This window comes from Pan paniscus, chromosome 6 (assembly GCF_029289425.2).
Source record: "Pan paniscus chromosome 6, NHGRI_mPanPan1-v2.0_pri, whole genome shotgun sequence".
NCBI classification, from domain to species: Eukaryota; Metazoa; Chordata; class Mammalia; order Primates; family Hominidae; genus Pan; species Pan paniscus.
The window spans coordinates 113,804,990-113,820,589 of record NC_073255.2 but is presented as its reverse complement, the minus strand read 5'-3'; the positions used below and the strand labels follow the sequence as shown (position 1 = coordinate 113,820,589).

Below are 15,600 nucleotides of genomic sequence, written 5' to 3'. Positions count from 1 at the left end.
GCTGAACCTTTGTGGTTCTTCAGGAACCCTAGTTCAACTCTGGTGGAGAGAGCCTACAATAAACTTTTCATTGGTTACTCTTTCAGTAAGTAGTACAGAAGCTCCTGAAGTTAAACTTACAGGAGGAGGGTAGTGCATTACAATCACAGGTGGAGCCTCTGGTGGAATCACTCACCTACAGGGTTTTCCAAGCACTTCCACAACCATCCTAACAACAAAATCGATTTCCACCTGGCCATATGGTCAGAAGAATCTTTTAGGTACTATCACCTGTAGCACAATATTTTATGAAAGTGTTACACAATTGGACTAATTGTATCTTGAAGCCTAAGAAATCTGTAGTGTCAAGAAGCCCTTCTACAGAGTCAAGTCATGGCAGTGGATCCAATGTTCGTAACATCTCCCTCTTTCTAGCCTCCCCTTCCCTGCCCCAGACCATGAGGCAGGGGGTCTGGAGAAACATGAGAATCTCTATTTGTACAAGAAACTAGAATGATCCTGATGTAGTTGGTTCACACCTTAAGAAATGCTCTCCAGGTAATATTAGGGCAACACGTGATTCATCCATTATAGCAGAAGAATTTCTCCTAACACACCCCACCTCGTAGTTTCTAGCAGCCCTAAATAAAATTAGAAATATTTCTTTGCTGTCTAGGTCTCCAGAGCCCTAAATATTCCAGTGTGTACTGAGACTTTCCAAGGACCCCATTAACTTCTACTGAGCAGTGCTGCTGAGACACTAGTTTGTGAAATGCTGAATCAGACAATATGCACACTCAGACTTAGGCTAGGTAGTGGGGAAATAGGTGGAGGTCATAAATAACACAAAGAACTCTACAACACCAACCTGCAATCAAGCACCCTGCCATATGCTAGATTTGATTAGTTAATCAATGCACTGAAGCTCTTTGAGCAGTAGTTTTATCTATGAAATGGGGATGATACCTAAACTTTAAGTCTGGTTTAAGAATTAAAGCTAAATATGCTGGGCTTCAATGAAGTAGCAATTTACTAGTCTGCTTCCTAAAACTCCTGTAAATGAGACATTTGAATTATTTCGCTCCAGAATATAATAAAACTACAAAATGGAACTAGGCAAAAGGGGAACAAACCCTACTAAGTCCATTTTGTTTTGGTTAATGCTGTTACATAAATGAATAAACCTGACTAAACAAGAATACTATAGGCCAAGAAGAATGTCTTATTCAAAAAGACTCACTTGGCTTTGGTCACTGTTAATAGATGACTTGAGACACACTTGAAATTAAACAAAGTAGTAGGAATTTTTCTCCTTTATTTGTTAAGATATTAAAAAATCTTTCTAGTCTCTGTTTATCTTTTTGAGCCACTTCTATTTCACCTGTATCTTTCCTTACAGGTCCATTACCTCGAATAAAAAATAGTATCTATGTAATTTTCTGTAATTTTTTTCTTCCCTGTAGCTTATTGTCACTTTGATCTCAGCTTTCAAGACACACAACTTCTTCTCTAACAGAAACATAAATGGCTGATCAAAGTGTGCTTGCAGAGGCCAAGTTCAGGTAGGTGGAGCACTAGCCTCTCCAGATATTATGATTGACAATACAATATTTGGCTTGAAATTAAAATGCTACAGAAGCAAACAAAAGATACATTTTATATTAAGCTTTGATGTCAAACAGGGATCAAATGACATGATTTGTTAGCACAAAATAATCAGATGCATGTGCAGATGAGTACTTTTTAAAAGTCATAAACAATATTCAACTTAATTAAATAGGGCCATAGTAATTTTTGATTAAATAAACAAAACCACCCATACTCAAAGATCTTTAAATTGATAAGTGTTGTTCAATATCATGAAAACATAATGGAGTATCCAGGAACCACAACCAAAAGGTGTATTCAGAGATAAAAACCTCTCCAGGCATCATATTTCATGAAAGAAAATTGGTTGATTAATGGATTCCACAAAGTTCAAAATACAGGAATAAACAAATAGAATCGGAATTGTTTTACTCCAAGATAGATGCCATATTCTACCTCAAGTATCTGTTTCTACAGCTTTTCCCTATCCCTGGAATCTAATAAATTATTTTTAACAAGCTCATGGCATTAAAAAGATAGGATTTAATAGCAAAGGGCATACCAAAACAAAATGTGGGCATGGATAATAGTTTTTCTTATAGGTTAAGCAGAAAATACTATTATAGCAGATTTTTTTTCTTTGTTTTCACAACACAAAACATGGAGTGTTTCTGCCAAGAACTGGCAGCTAACAATACTTTGTGCATTTAAAGAGCTCTTTAAGAAGAAGTAGATTCTACACTATGAAAAGTAGAATGCATGGATGTAACTTACATGTAATCCAAATGATAAGACAATTTTCAAAGTTACCAAAATTTAACCAGTTATATTGAATTTGAATAACATGTATGAAAGAAATTTTACAGAATACATGAAATTAAGAAGACAGCCTAATTCTACAAATCTGTGGCCTGCAAAATTAAAATAGAATATAAATTTCACTTAGGGTCCACTTTTTATTGTAGAAATGTTAATTTTTCTTATTTTTATATGAAAATACTTTTAAATAAATCTTTCAAGCATGATTGTATTTCATTTGCCATGTTTTCTTGACCTTTCCTGCTATCCTCAATGTATACTTTGTCAGTTTCTCTTTAATTAATTTATACTACTTTAAACTATATCTTTTGGGTTCTGCCTTCTTGTGATTTTTTTCCCTCTATAAAAATGTACAATTTATAATGAAGTTCACAACTTATACTGACTTTTTTAGTATCTCATTTCTGTTAAAAGATATTTTAAAAATATCTACTACAAATATGTCCTGACTTGTTTCAGTGATGCTGCTTTAAATTTCAATATAAAAATTATTCAAAAATATTTTTCAAGGATCTCTAAGAGATAAAAAATAAAACCCATGTAGCCAGGAAAAACATTAGATTAAATAAGGACAGTGGCTCTCATGGGAATTTTACAGTGAAATCAGTTCATAAACAGCAGCAAGAAACCAAACCAAACTAAAAGTGAAGGATATCTTTCTGTGAAGTCAATGTGAGGTTTATGAGTTGATTTGTATTTACAAAAAAGTTAGGTTCCCAGTTGTATTGTTTTGAATTTGTAAACATGAAGACATGAGGACACTGACATATAGAAGTTTTCTAAACTTTGATTATAAGCTAAAATATACCTGATTTTTTTCCTACTCTATGGCAGAAAAAAGTGAAACAGTAATAAATCAAGACTGCATTTCTTTAGTGTTTAATGCACTTTGATGTCACATGGGCAAAAATGTCAAAAGTTAGTGAGTACTGATTATTTTCCCCATGTCCCCCTCACCACCTTTTTCTTCCTTTTCACTCCAAAAAAAAAAAAAAAAAGCCAGATTTCTCAAAAATGTGTTCCCTGGTTTGAAACTGTGTATGTCAAGTTTCAGCCCAGAGCAAATTTTTATGGCTGAGTAATAAATCCTTGAAACACAAGGTTCGTAATGGAAGTGCTGACACAGCCCTAACTACTATGCAGTCGTGTGAATGGCGCCACGATTATATCTGCTAGAGATTCTTTCAAAAGTTTGCAAAATACTGTCTTGCTTTAAAAAAAAAAAAAAGCCAGAGTTTGATGCCAACATAAACATGCTTTTAACCCATTATGTGTTAATTTGCAGAAAAGCCATTAATGGAGAATAAGGCATACAGTGCAGCAGGAACAGGAAATGTTCTTTCAAACTTCTTTTTGACTTTTAACATGACTTTAATCAATTCCATGAAGCATGAGTAACAGTTAAAACTGAAGGGTGTTTTCGCTTGGAACTTAAGAAGGAGGTTGCTTTGCTTTGCTGGAGAAGACGACTTGGAGATTGGGGCTGGGGTGGTGGTGATGGGGAATCCATGCCAAGACACACAAAATATACCCTGGCTCCTTATCACCAGGCGTATTTTAAGAATATTTTGCAAAGGGTAAAGGAGTACTTTAATAGATCCTGACTTATTTTGTACCTCACTACACCTGTAATCATGATATTCTACTCACCAACTTTTTTTTTAAAAGTCGTTTTTAGTATAAGTTTAAATGTGAGATCTCTTCGATCAAATTCATTTGGACTCTCAGAAAGAGTAAGCCTTGTGTCTTCTGTGGATGCCACTGTTAAAATGCTGAATCTTCTCCTAAACCTTAGTCACACCCTAGAACTTGACAGCAATTGAACTTCTCAATGTCTGAGACCTAGCACAGTAACAGAAATAAGACCTTTAATGATAGTTCTCCAACAAGTTTAAAGGACTTTGCTTGCATCTCTATTGAAAGTTCCACATTTTTTAAATGTACTAGCTAGCTGGGGCCCCTGTAACCATGTTCTCATTTCAAAGCTATGGGCTATGGCAAAGCTGAGCACAGAGAGCTGGGGCCCCCAAGGGCATCCATCCCATCAGGGTAGAAACCAGTTATAGACCCAGGCACTGCAAGGCAAGACTACTAATGATAATTTAGCAAACTTTTATACAGCACTTACTTTGTGCCAAGTATTGTTCCATACTAGCCCTGTTGAGTTTTTTAAAAACCTGTTTGCCAGATGGGGAAACTGAGGCAAAAAAAGGTTAAACTAACTTAGTCTGTAGTGATCACTCAGCTAATAATTGACAGAGACAAGATTTTATCCCAGGTAGTGTGGCTCCAGAGGCTATGCTTTTTCATCACTATCTTGCACTGGCCTTTAGATACCTGAGATTGCAAAAAACAAACCAAAACTAAATTAAACACCTACACTCAGACACACTTCAAATGAGCCTCAATATGAAGTGATTTTTAATAATTTTCTAAAATTGAGGCTGGGCGTGGTGGTTCACACCTATAATCCCAGCACTTTGGGAGGCTAAGGCGGGTGGATCACGAGGTCAGGAGTTCGAGACCAGCCTGGCCAGTATGGTGAAACCCTGTCTCTACTACAAATACAAAAATTAGCCAGGCGTGGTGGCAGGCACCTGTAATCTCAGCTACTCGGGATGCTAAGGCAGGAGAATAGCTTGAACCTGGGAGGCGGAGGTTGCAGTGAGCTGAGATCGCGTCGCTGCACTGCAGCCTGGGACAGAGTGAGACTCTGTCTCAAAAAAAAAAAAAAATTGCCCCATTTAACTCCATATGATATGGATGTCATTTGTAATAGGCATTTGGGCTTCTCTAATTTTCTCATGAGAGCACAACGTGTTGAAGTGAGTACTTGGGATCAGTAGGTATCAATTCCTACAAAGACCCCCGTGCTGAACATCTGCCACACTGTGCCAGAGCCACAACCATCTTTAAAATTTACAGATCAAATGAGCTTCTAATCAGAGTTATATTGATCTATACTTGGGACACTCAGTAGGAAATATGGAAGAACCTTTTTAATCTACACAGTTCTTAGGTCCCGCTCTTCATTTATTTGCCAGCAAGTAAGACAAGTTCAAAATTCTCTTCTGTCTCCATGGGCTGAGAATCTCAAAGTAATACAAAATTGGGTTTGTAAGGAAATGTCACCTGCAGTATTTCATGTCCCTCCTTTTCTTTTCTTTTTTCTTTCTTTCTACTTACAGGCACAGTGCTATTATGAGGAGGGCAACAGGGTAAAATGTAAACTTTGGATTTAACTCTAAATCTTGGATCATGTACTTGTACATTATGTATCCTTGGATAAAGTTTTAGACCTCTCTCTTCCTAGTTCTCTGCCTATAAATAGGGGTAATAACAGTATCTGCTTCAAAATGATGTTGTAAGGAGTGAGTAATATCTGTGGAGTGCTTAGAAGAGAGCCAAGGGCATAGTGAGCCCTTAATAAATGTTAGTTATTATTATCACCAGAACATGTAAGAGGTTGTTCCTCCTTATACAGGCAGAGTTGCAGAAGAAAAATTTTAATAGCAGAGTTACTAGCGTTGATCACTATTAATGTTTCTATGTAGATCACATGAAAACACTTTAGAATTTATTGACAAAATAATTATATCTAGTCCTTTGCTTTACTGTTATCATTGGGAATATATGGTTCTGTGAACGAGATAACATGGCAATTGGTAACAAGTGTTCTGGAATTGTGACTAAAATTGTTACTGAAATTGTGGACGTTTTACACTTTATTTGCCTTTATCAGTCAAGAAATAAATGACTCTTGCTTTGGAGATTACAGTTTATGTTGCTAAATGTAATGTATCGAACAATCATAGAAAATCTTCCATATAGGGGATGCAAATTCAATTTTTACTTAGCTCTATAGTCTCTTATATTAGTAAAGACAAACAAAACAATAAAATGATTACTCAGTTTATTTTCCATACCATACCTTCCTTCACTTCCTGTTTTTTGTCCTGATTTTCCAGTTCTGAGTCCTGGCCAACTTTAGATTCCACCATTTCCTCATCTTCCTCATCCTCTAGAAAAAAGAAAGAGAAAAATACAACATTTTCTTTCCTCCAAATCAAAGTCTTTGGTTGATAGTGGGAGGTAGGGGTAAAGGGTAAAGTTCCAATCATTTAGGGCAACATCTAAGTAAATCAGTCCACAATGAATGCCCAAGATAAATGTTCATGAATTTATGAATAAATTATCTCCAAAAGGGGCCTCTTTGAAAATTTCCCCAAGCTGTTGAGAAAACCATACTGAATGGGCACCTGTACATCCAGCTCCAGGCCCTCACCACGTGGGATGTCTTGGAATTGCCTCCCTGACCTCTGAAGCTTCTTCGAAGACGGCCCAGGAACAGATTTTAAAATGTTTCCACCTGGAGCACATTTCCCACAGGGAACACCTGTTGTACAGATGACTCATTTCCAATTTAATTCTCACCAAATTAATTTGTTTTTGACCTACAGGAAAGGGTTAAATACAGGTCTGACCCCAGGTCAAATGCCATTGGCAAGTAAACAACCAAGGGAAGGGCCCCCAAAGTCAATGCCATTGGTCTGGGAGAAAACAACTCAAAATGGTATTTACACATTCAGAGCAGTTCATGCATTAATGTGAATTTCATGAGACTAACAAGTGGACTGAGTTGGCTACCCCTGCCAGATGTTACAGTGCCCTTCCTGCCCTATGCAAATGTATGCTCATTTTTCCTCTACTCTCAACTTGCCTTTCCTAGAGGCCCCTTCCATTATAGAGTGTTTGAAAGCATCAGGCACAGTGTAGAAGGTTTAGGGGAGTGTCAAGGTGTCACAAGAAAATCCAAATTATAGAAAATAAAACGATATAAAAAATTAAAATTTGCTTTCAGTCTTTAAATATGGTATTGTACTCCATGTAGGTTATTGATTTCATTGGTTCAAAGAGAGTTGAAAAGAAATGACTTTGCTTCTCCCTCCACCCCATATGTTCGCTCATTCAACAAATATTTACAGACCTTCTATAAAATCTCAAGCTCTGTAGATAGTCCCGTTTCCATCACAATAAATCCTGAGATTCATCAACTCAAAATTTCAGCAGCAATCACTTAGAATACATTATAAATGCACACTTAAATGCTCAAATAAATAAGTAACTTACAAAATTCTGAGTAAGCAACTTACAAAATTCTAACTAATATTAAGCAAGTGATTTGTGGTAGGAATATCAATTTTAAAAATACAGATATGTAAAATATAGCATTGCAATTTAGATATTAGAATTTGGAAAACATGAATTTTAATTGAAATATCATACTCTATAGGCATGCAGGTAGACTGTGGAGCCAAGCTCACTACTTTATAACCACATTATACATATATAAGAAAGGATGTAAAACATTTTAAAGAACTGTCATTTATTATTCACACAAACCTGAGGTCACAGTTATGAGATGAAAAGTCGCACTTAAAATTTTGAAAAGAACACTGTTACCTAGACTTTTAAACAAATAAATCTTTTAAAAGTTAAGTTATAAAAAGCATATCTATGTCCTTATCCGTATGTGAACATATTAATGCTATCTCTTCACACACACACACAAAATTCCATTTGGAAAGTCCTAATCAAAATATCCATCTCGACATGATGTATCTTCCTGACCCAAGGACTAAACACAAAGTCTAGTGAAGAACTAGCTAGAGAGAAGTTTCCTCTTTCAGTAATCCTTGGATGAAGAGGCAGTTTTCAAAAGGCCTCTCAGCTGTTGGTAAGTGGCTTCATTTCTGAACCTTCTGGAGACATTTCTTTAACAGATTCAGCAGCCATGCCCTGACACTTATTAAGTACAGGGCAAATACAATAAAAAACAAAGGTGATAAGGCCAGAACTATGGGTTGAACTGTGTCCCCAAAATTCATATGTTGAACTAATAAACCCCAGTACCTCAGAATGTGGCCTTATTTGAAAATAGGGTCACTGCAGATATAATTAGTTCAAATGAGGTTATAATGGAGTAGGGCACCTAATCCAATATGACTGGTGCCATTATAAAAAGGGGAAATTGGATGCAGACACACAAACATAGGAAGAACACCATGTGGAGATGAAGGCAAAGATCGGCCTGATGCTCTTACAAGCCAAGGAACACCAAAGAGTGCCAGAAAACCACCGGAAGTTAGGAGAACAGATTCTTCCTCACAGTCCTCAGAAGGAACCAAGCCCACAGGCTTCTTGATCTCAGATCCTAGCCTCCAGAACTGTGAGGCATTACATTTCTGTTGTTTAAACAGCCAGTTTGTGGTATTTCGTTATAGCAAAACTTGAAAACTAATAAAGCCAGTAAGTGCATTTCCTTCTATAATCTTACAATTTAGTAGAAGGGATACAGGAGATATTCACTAACACTTAAGGCAGTGATGAGTGCATCACTTCTATAATCTAATTTATTTATCAGAACTTAGTACCATTAGCCCAGTTTTACAGATGAGGAGACAGAATAATTTCCCCCGAAGGAACTGCAACCACATCCCGCTTCAAGTTCTGTCTGGCTCTGCCTGTTTTGGGGTCTGTGATCTTTAACCACTATGCAAACTGCCTCCTGAACCACAGCATGATGTGAAACAGAAATGCCATGGAGAAAGGACTGAAATACAAGCAGCTGCAATGTTCTATTGCAAGGTAAGGAGGCTTTGCAGGGACTTTTTGAGGTGGACTTGCATGGCCTCAACATGGATTGTTCTTCCACACTCAGGAGGTGAACAAATACAAGTTGTAGCTGAGAAGGTATGTTTCTCACCCTTGAGAGCTGTACATAATGGATTATTTTATTTGTCAGGTATTCTACAACCACATTCTGTTCTAATTTTCATTCTGGAATCCACTGCTTTGAGACCTGGCAGGCAATGCTTAATATGAAGTGTTAATTCCCCCAGCCAGAAAGATTCACAGCTTAGGTGAGAGCAGTACCCTAAAGGAAGTATTTGATCTTGTTCCAGGCTGGAGTCCACCACTTGCTGGCCCCTGGGTTTTATCCAATTCATAGGAACTCTCTGAGCCCCCATTTCTCATCTGCTGGAGTGGGATAATAATCCTTCCTTAAAACACGTTGTTGTAAGAATAACTAAGTAAAATAACCAATATAAAATTGCTTTTTAAACCATCAAGGTCATTGGGAACATACTTAAGCATAAATCTTCAAAACAAACATTGCCTTAGATTCTAACAAATATTGACTGAGCACTTACTATGTGCCAGGTGCTGGGCACACACCAGGGAACAAGACAGACAAAATAATCTCTGTGCTCATGGAGCTTCCATTCCAGTGGAGAGAAACCAAAAACAAATAAAAAAACAAAATATATACTGTGTCAGACAAGTGCTATGGGGGAAAATACAAAATAGGAAAGAGAGATTAGGCATTCTGGTCAAGAGTGGGAGAGTCTCAATTTAAAACAGAGTGAAAAGGTCCACCAAGGCCACAATGAGGTGACATGTGAGCAAAAACTTAATGGAGTTAAGGGAGTGAGTTGTGTGAAGACCTTGGAGGAAATAAGACTAATAACAAATAGATTCTTGCTTCTCAATCCATGGACGCGAGGGGAGTAATGGATCAAGGTCTGGATTCACTGATAATTAGTTATACTGACTATAGATAATAATTGTGCATTTATTAGAGCCATCTAGTTTGAGCACTTAAATCTTCTAGTTCTTAAAACTGAAAGTAGTTTTACCAAATGACTTTGAATTAGTCAGCTTAAATAGTAACAAGTTCTCATCTTTCACAGCTATAAGGGTGTTTATTTTAAACATTAATTCTCAGAAGAGTCAAAAAAGAAACACCATGACCAAAAATGCCACTACGAGCTTATTGGAAAAATATTATTCTGTGAAGGGCTTGGCTATAAAAAGGACTAGGTTTGTGATACAATGTCTAGGTTTATGCATAGAAGCATGTGAGGAAATAGCAGGTTATCTAATTCCTTGAATGGAAAATGCTTCCCCAGAGAATATGTTTTTGATCGGTCTAAAAAAATACTCACAACAAATATGTATTGTGTTTATAGTATGTACAAAGTCCCATAATGAGAAACTGTGAAAAACAGAGAAATTTAAAAAATAGTACCTGCCCTTTTAAAGTGTCTACAAACCAGTTGTAGGTATTAATTTTTAGTGGTCACAGAATCCTTTGTCTATCAGCCTTTTAAAGACATAAAGTAAGTGTTTCGGTGGATTTGCAAAGGAAATAAAACACAAGAGACTGGTTTGTTTCTCTGCATACTGATATGTTTGCCTTGCTCAGCAAAGAGAGTATATTTTTCTTTAAAACTCTGGTTTCCTTTCTGGTGCAGTTGGAATTACTTCTGTTGAAACCATTTTCAAAACAGTTAAATAACTTTAAAGAAAAGGATTTATGTAGACCTGCTACAGACTACTGATATATGAGTTGTGCCACTACTTCATACCCAGTTACGTTTCCTTTGAGATTGGAGGGAATAAAATTACCACCCATGTATGGCTTCCCTTATCCAGGTCCACACAAGAAATTAAACTAGTGGCAGAAGTTAATTACCTGTCAATCCAAGGGGCTAATTTCTAAACAATGGCATCTTTTAGATACATTATTTTATTTAATACCCATATTCTGCTGCCTCCAGTTGCCACATTCATTCCTCCTGGTTGGAAAAATCTTTGGTAGCCACTGTCTTCCTCCCTCAAGATTTTCAGAGGTCTAAGAATGAGTAACTACATATTATGCAGCAATCACAGATAACACACTCAGCACGAGGCTCGACCCTTTGCCTGAGCTCCAGAAGAGTTCGTTTCCTCCACTAGTCCATGGCTCTGAATGAAGCCGACGTAGACAGTTTTAGTATGCAGCAGTCCTCTGCTCGCTGACTTGTTCTGATAGCCTTACAAATGTGAGGTATTTGAAAGGGAGTGCAGTGGAACATTTGTCAGTGTTTGGCAATACAGTATAATGCAAAACCCCTTTCTGTCTGGGGCATATTCCCTTTGCAGCAATTCCGGATTGGTGATATGCTGGATCCTACTTTCCTCTCTCGAAGCCCAGGGGGAAAGAGTTTCCTGCTGTTCATCTCCTGGTGGCCAGGGCACAGACAGGATCTGGGAAGTCAGACTGGTCGATCCTAACTCAGGCTTTGTCTTTGGATCCTTGGAGTCAGAGCTGAGAAAAAAGTTAGGATTCATTTTGGAGGAAAATGCAGTAGCAGCAGTGACGCCCAACATCCTGGCAAGATTGTTCCAGAGGCCCAGTGTTCCAGAGCTCCCTCGGTCCCCACGCTTCTTCAAACCTGTTCCTTCTGCCTCCTGTTGATTCTGTGAGTACCAGATTTCCTTCCAATAAATCCCACTAGAGGCGTTGTCAGCACCAGATTTCCTTCCAGTAAGTCCCACTGGAGATGATGCCTGCTGCATGCAACCAGAACCCTCAATGACACAAGGCGACCCTCTGTGAAGAGAGGGGTTTGTGTTTTACGAGGCCACTGGGTTCTTGCTTTCCTCAGCCCTCTTAGGGCTTGCAAAACTTTGGGATAAGAGGATCTGAGCTCCTGCCAGAGCCCTTGTTGCTCTGCTCCTGACATTTCATGAGAGGACTGTGGCTCCTCCATCTGCCACCTCAGGAATACCGCTAAGGCTGGCTCGGGTGGAGAGTGAAGGCATGGAGTGGACAGGACCATTTCACTCCATCCTTCTCAGCTCCAAAGGGCATCCTCCTGCTGCCCAGAGCGGAAGGCACAAAGCAATTACCACTTTGACTTTGAATTGAATGGGCCAATGACTGCAAGATGCACAATTATTTTATATACCACTGAGAAAGATGATTACTGCTATTAAACTATAACACATCATCAATTTTAATGTGAAAATTGTGAATGTTAGAAATGATCAAATACGTTGTGGCTTATGAAATGAATAGAAACAAGCTTCCAAGATGTAAACTGGCAAGGACACAGAGGCAATTCTAAATCAAGCTTACTAGTATACTATTATTGGAGAATAGACTTGGAGAGATATAAAGACCTGAGTTTTTCTGTTTTGTTTTGTTTGTTTGTTTTTTTGGATATGTTCTTTTCAACTTAAGAACAAATGCCCTAGCCATTTTTATATAATTCCATGTATGGATATTCAGATGGTGATTCTTCTTATAACATATTTTTAAATTTTTAATAGAAAAAGGCTTAACCCCTTCAAGTTCTATTAAAGTTTTTAAAAATATATTGGAAGATATTCTTTGCAGTTCTGGCTTTGGTTTCATCTGTTTGCGTAATGCCTTTTGTCTCATTTTATCTTTTCTAATATTATATGCTCACTCTGGTTAGCTCTTACACCTATATCTTCCACTATCACCTATAAGTTGATTTCTCCAGCCAAGATATCCCTTCTAGGTTCCAGACTCTGTAGTGGACATTACAACATGATCATCTCAGGGGCACCTCACATCTGACATGTCCACAGCAGAGCTCTGACCTGCTTAATGGTGCCACTGTTCATATGGAATCCCAGCTGGATACCTGAGCACTGCCCTCAATTCCCCTTTTCCGTCAGGGACTAGTAAGAGGGGGGTCTCAGTCCTGTCAATTCCACCTCCAGCATCTGTCTTGAATCTGCCTCTGTCTTTACAGCCTTTATGATGCAGCTCCAGCAGCTTTAACTCTTCCTCTAAAACAGATTTGTGAATCCCCTCCATTATTCTGCCACCCACCTTGTAAATATCTCTACAATAACACATCTCATACCGTGTAAAATTAGTTTTTTGCATCTATCTCTACAACCAGAGTAAATGTCCCTCAAAGACCTACTCTTCTTAATATTATCAATGTTAAGTACAGAGACTGGTAATATGAAAACAGGAGACTGTTCTGGAAATTACTAATGGTACTACATCACGTAGGGCCTTGAATGGCAGAACAAGAAGTGTGGACTTCTTCCTAGAGATCAGTAGCCCACTTTAAATAAATATTAATCACATTCAGTCCATAAATATTATTAACAATTTCAAAAGAAATCCAAGGCACTGCTGATGCTAGATATGGCTTTTGAAGCCACACTTCTCTCTTCCCCAGCACACCCTTTGTGCAGATTCGGATATATCTCTCTGGGATGGCTTGATCCTCAATGAAAATCACTGCTGTCAATCTACCCTGCAGAGAAACTGGAGGTTTTAAAAAACACAAGAGTCAAATTCTGATTTTGTTTAAGGATATGGCAGCAACGTGGAGGCTGCAGGAGAGTGGCAAGACCAAAGCCAGGGCACAGTAAGAAGGTAGGCCATAGCCGTAGTCCAAGCAGCAGTTGAGAACCTGACTTTGGTCGGCGCAGTTGCCAGCGGGTGTGATGAATCAGACTGTGAATTTAGACATGTATTTGTATAGCAGACAGTGAGGGCTCTCGCACAGAACTCACTCAAGCCACCCTACCCTTGGACCAACTTTGGATACAGCTTGCCAACTTCGCCGGGAGTCCAGAGAGAGCCACCCTCCCAATATGTATCACAGCAGCCAAGATAAAGTATAACATGCACCACTGAATGCTTATACAAACCAAGGTGAGCGCCTCTACGCTTTAAAAATATGCAGGAAAGACATATTTTGTGGGATTTTCAGTAAGCACTTTGTTAAATATACTACATGCTAATATTGAAAAAACCTTCACTTTCTGGTCTAGAAACATCTGGCCAGAGTAAAGAAAACATACATTTCTCATCGTACAGAGCGCTCCTGTTAACACTCTAGGCCACATCAGATCTCTCCTAAGGCTCTAACATGACAGTACTTGGAAAGTTTACTTCCTGAAGGAACGTCACCCAAGGCATTGCAAATGGGAGGAAATGAAAGAAAATATTCAAAATGAGAGGGGAAGTCAGAGAATAGTACTGTTTAAGCAGCTGTTTCTGAAACTTGTAAGAGCACTAATATGTAATATATGCATAGTAAATATGTATTGAATTGAGTTGATGTGGATCAGTCAGCTTGCATGGAAGGACAGAGATGAGGAAGAGAACAAGGACCTTCTCAGAGATACTCAGGTGGGAGTCTGTGGATACCTTCAGCAGTTTGATGTTTGGAGACAAGGAGGCTTGACTGATCTGTGTTTCCATGCATTTTTCTTCCTAAAAACCTTTAATGGCTCCCTATTTCCTAGATTAGCTCAGCATTTAAGACCCACTACCATCTGACCCTAACTTAATTCTCCAGTATTGCTCAGAGCAGAGCAGCCTTTGACTCAATTGTGTGTAAAATAGGCCAAGTTTGTTGTCAGAACCCACCCCTCCACCATCTTCCTTATCTTCAGTCTTAGATCTTTCAGGCCCTTGTTATCCAAGATTTCTCAGAAAGTCATGGATCCTTTAGCCACTGAAGAGAATAGTTGGATGAACTAACTCAAACTGATAGACTACATAGTGATAATCCAAATAAATTAACCTGTAATGGCGAATTGCAGATTTTATGGGATGTGGGAAGGTGAGATACTTTGAAAGAGCACAGCCACTTCTCAAGTTAGTTCTCTTCTCTACATTCTCGTAAGCAGGGCCATCCCATTGCACAACTCCAGAAAGCAGCATTGCCATTATGGCCTATGTGAATAGAGCCTCCTTGAGGCGTGTAAGACACAGCCTTTATGGCCATCCTTGGCAGCCCTATATGTGTAGCTGTCCACATATGCATGCACATGCCTACACACACACACACACACGCACACACACACACAGAGCAAAAAATTCAGAACAATTGAAGATGCAATTCTTGGCTGCTTGGAAAATGAGGGACTCCTCTGTTTTTCAGACTCAAATCCCTTCTGCTATCTACTTCCACTTTTAGACAATTCCATTCTCTATTCTTCTGCTTTCTCTATTAAGTCTTCCCAATGTGCAAATCTGCAGTTTCTTTTGGTGGGAACCTTGCTTGTGAAAAAGAAAATCAGAGTCACAGAGATAGAGATGTCATGATATTTAACTTTTAGGAGTGACTGTAGATCTGTCCCAAAGGAAGGCAGACACTCAAGGTCTTCACATACTAGAATTGTTATTGTGTTATGTTAACTAGTTTAAAAAAGAGTAAAATAAATAGAAACCATTTAGAAGCACTATTTTCGCTGTAAGGAAATTGTTCCTAAGGACAGAGTGGTACCTTCCATACCTAAGAGTCATCATCTCTGACTATTAATGTTAGAGCTGTTGTCACATCAATCACTGCATATATAGGTCATCCCACTAATATTAGTACA

General features: G+C 38.3%; 1 protein-coding gene across 6 annotated transcripts in view; it reads right to left on the bottom strand.

Moving 5' to 3' along the window:
- DYNC1I1 (dynein cytoplasmic 1 intermediate chain 1) overlaps positions 1 to 15,600 on the bottom strand; it is a 326,092-nt gene that overhangs the window by 114,768 nt on the left and 195,724 nt on the right. For all 6 annotated transcript variants that reach the window (XM_003809703.5, XM_003809702.5, XM_034964487.2 and 3 more), the window contains one exon: positions 6,317 to 6,406. In XM_003809703.5, coding sequence (XP_003809751.1) covers positions 6,317 to 6,406 — 90 coding nt within the window. The remainder of the gene's footprint in view (positions 1 to 6,316; positions 6,407 to 15,600) is intronic.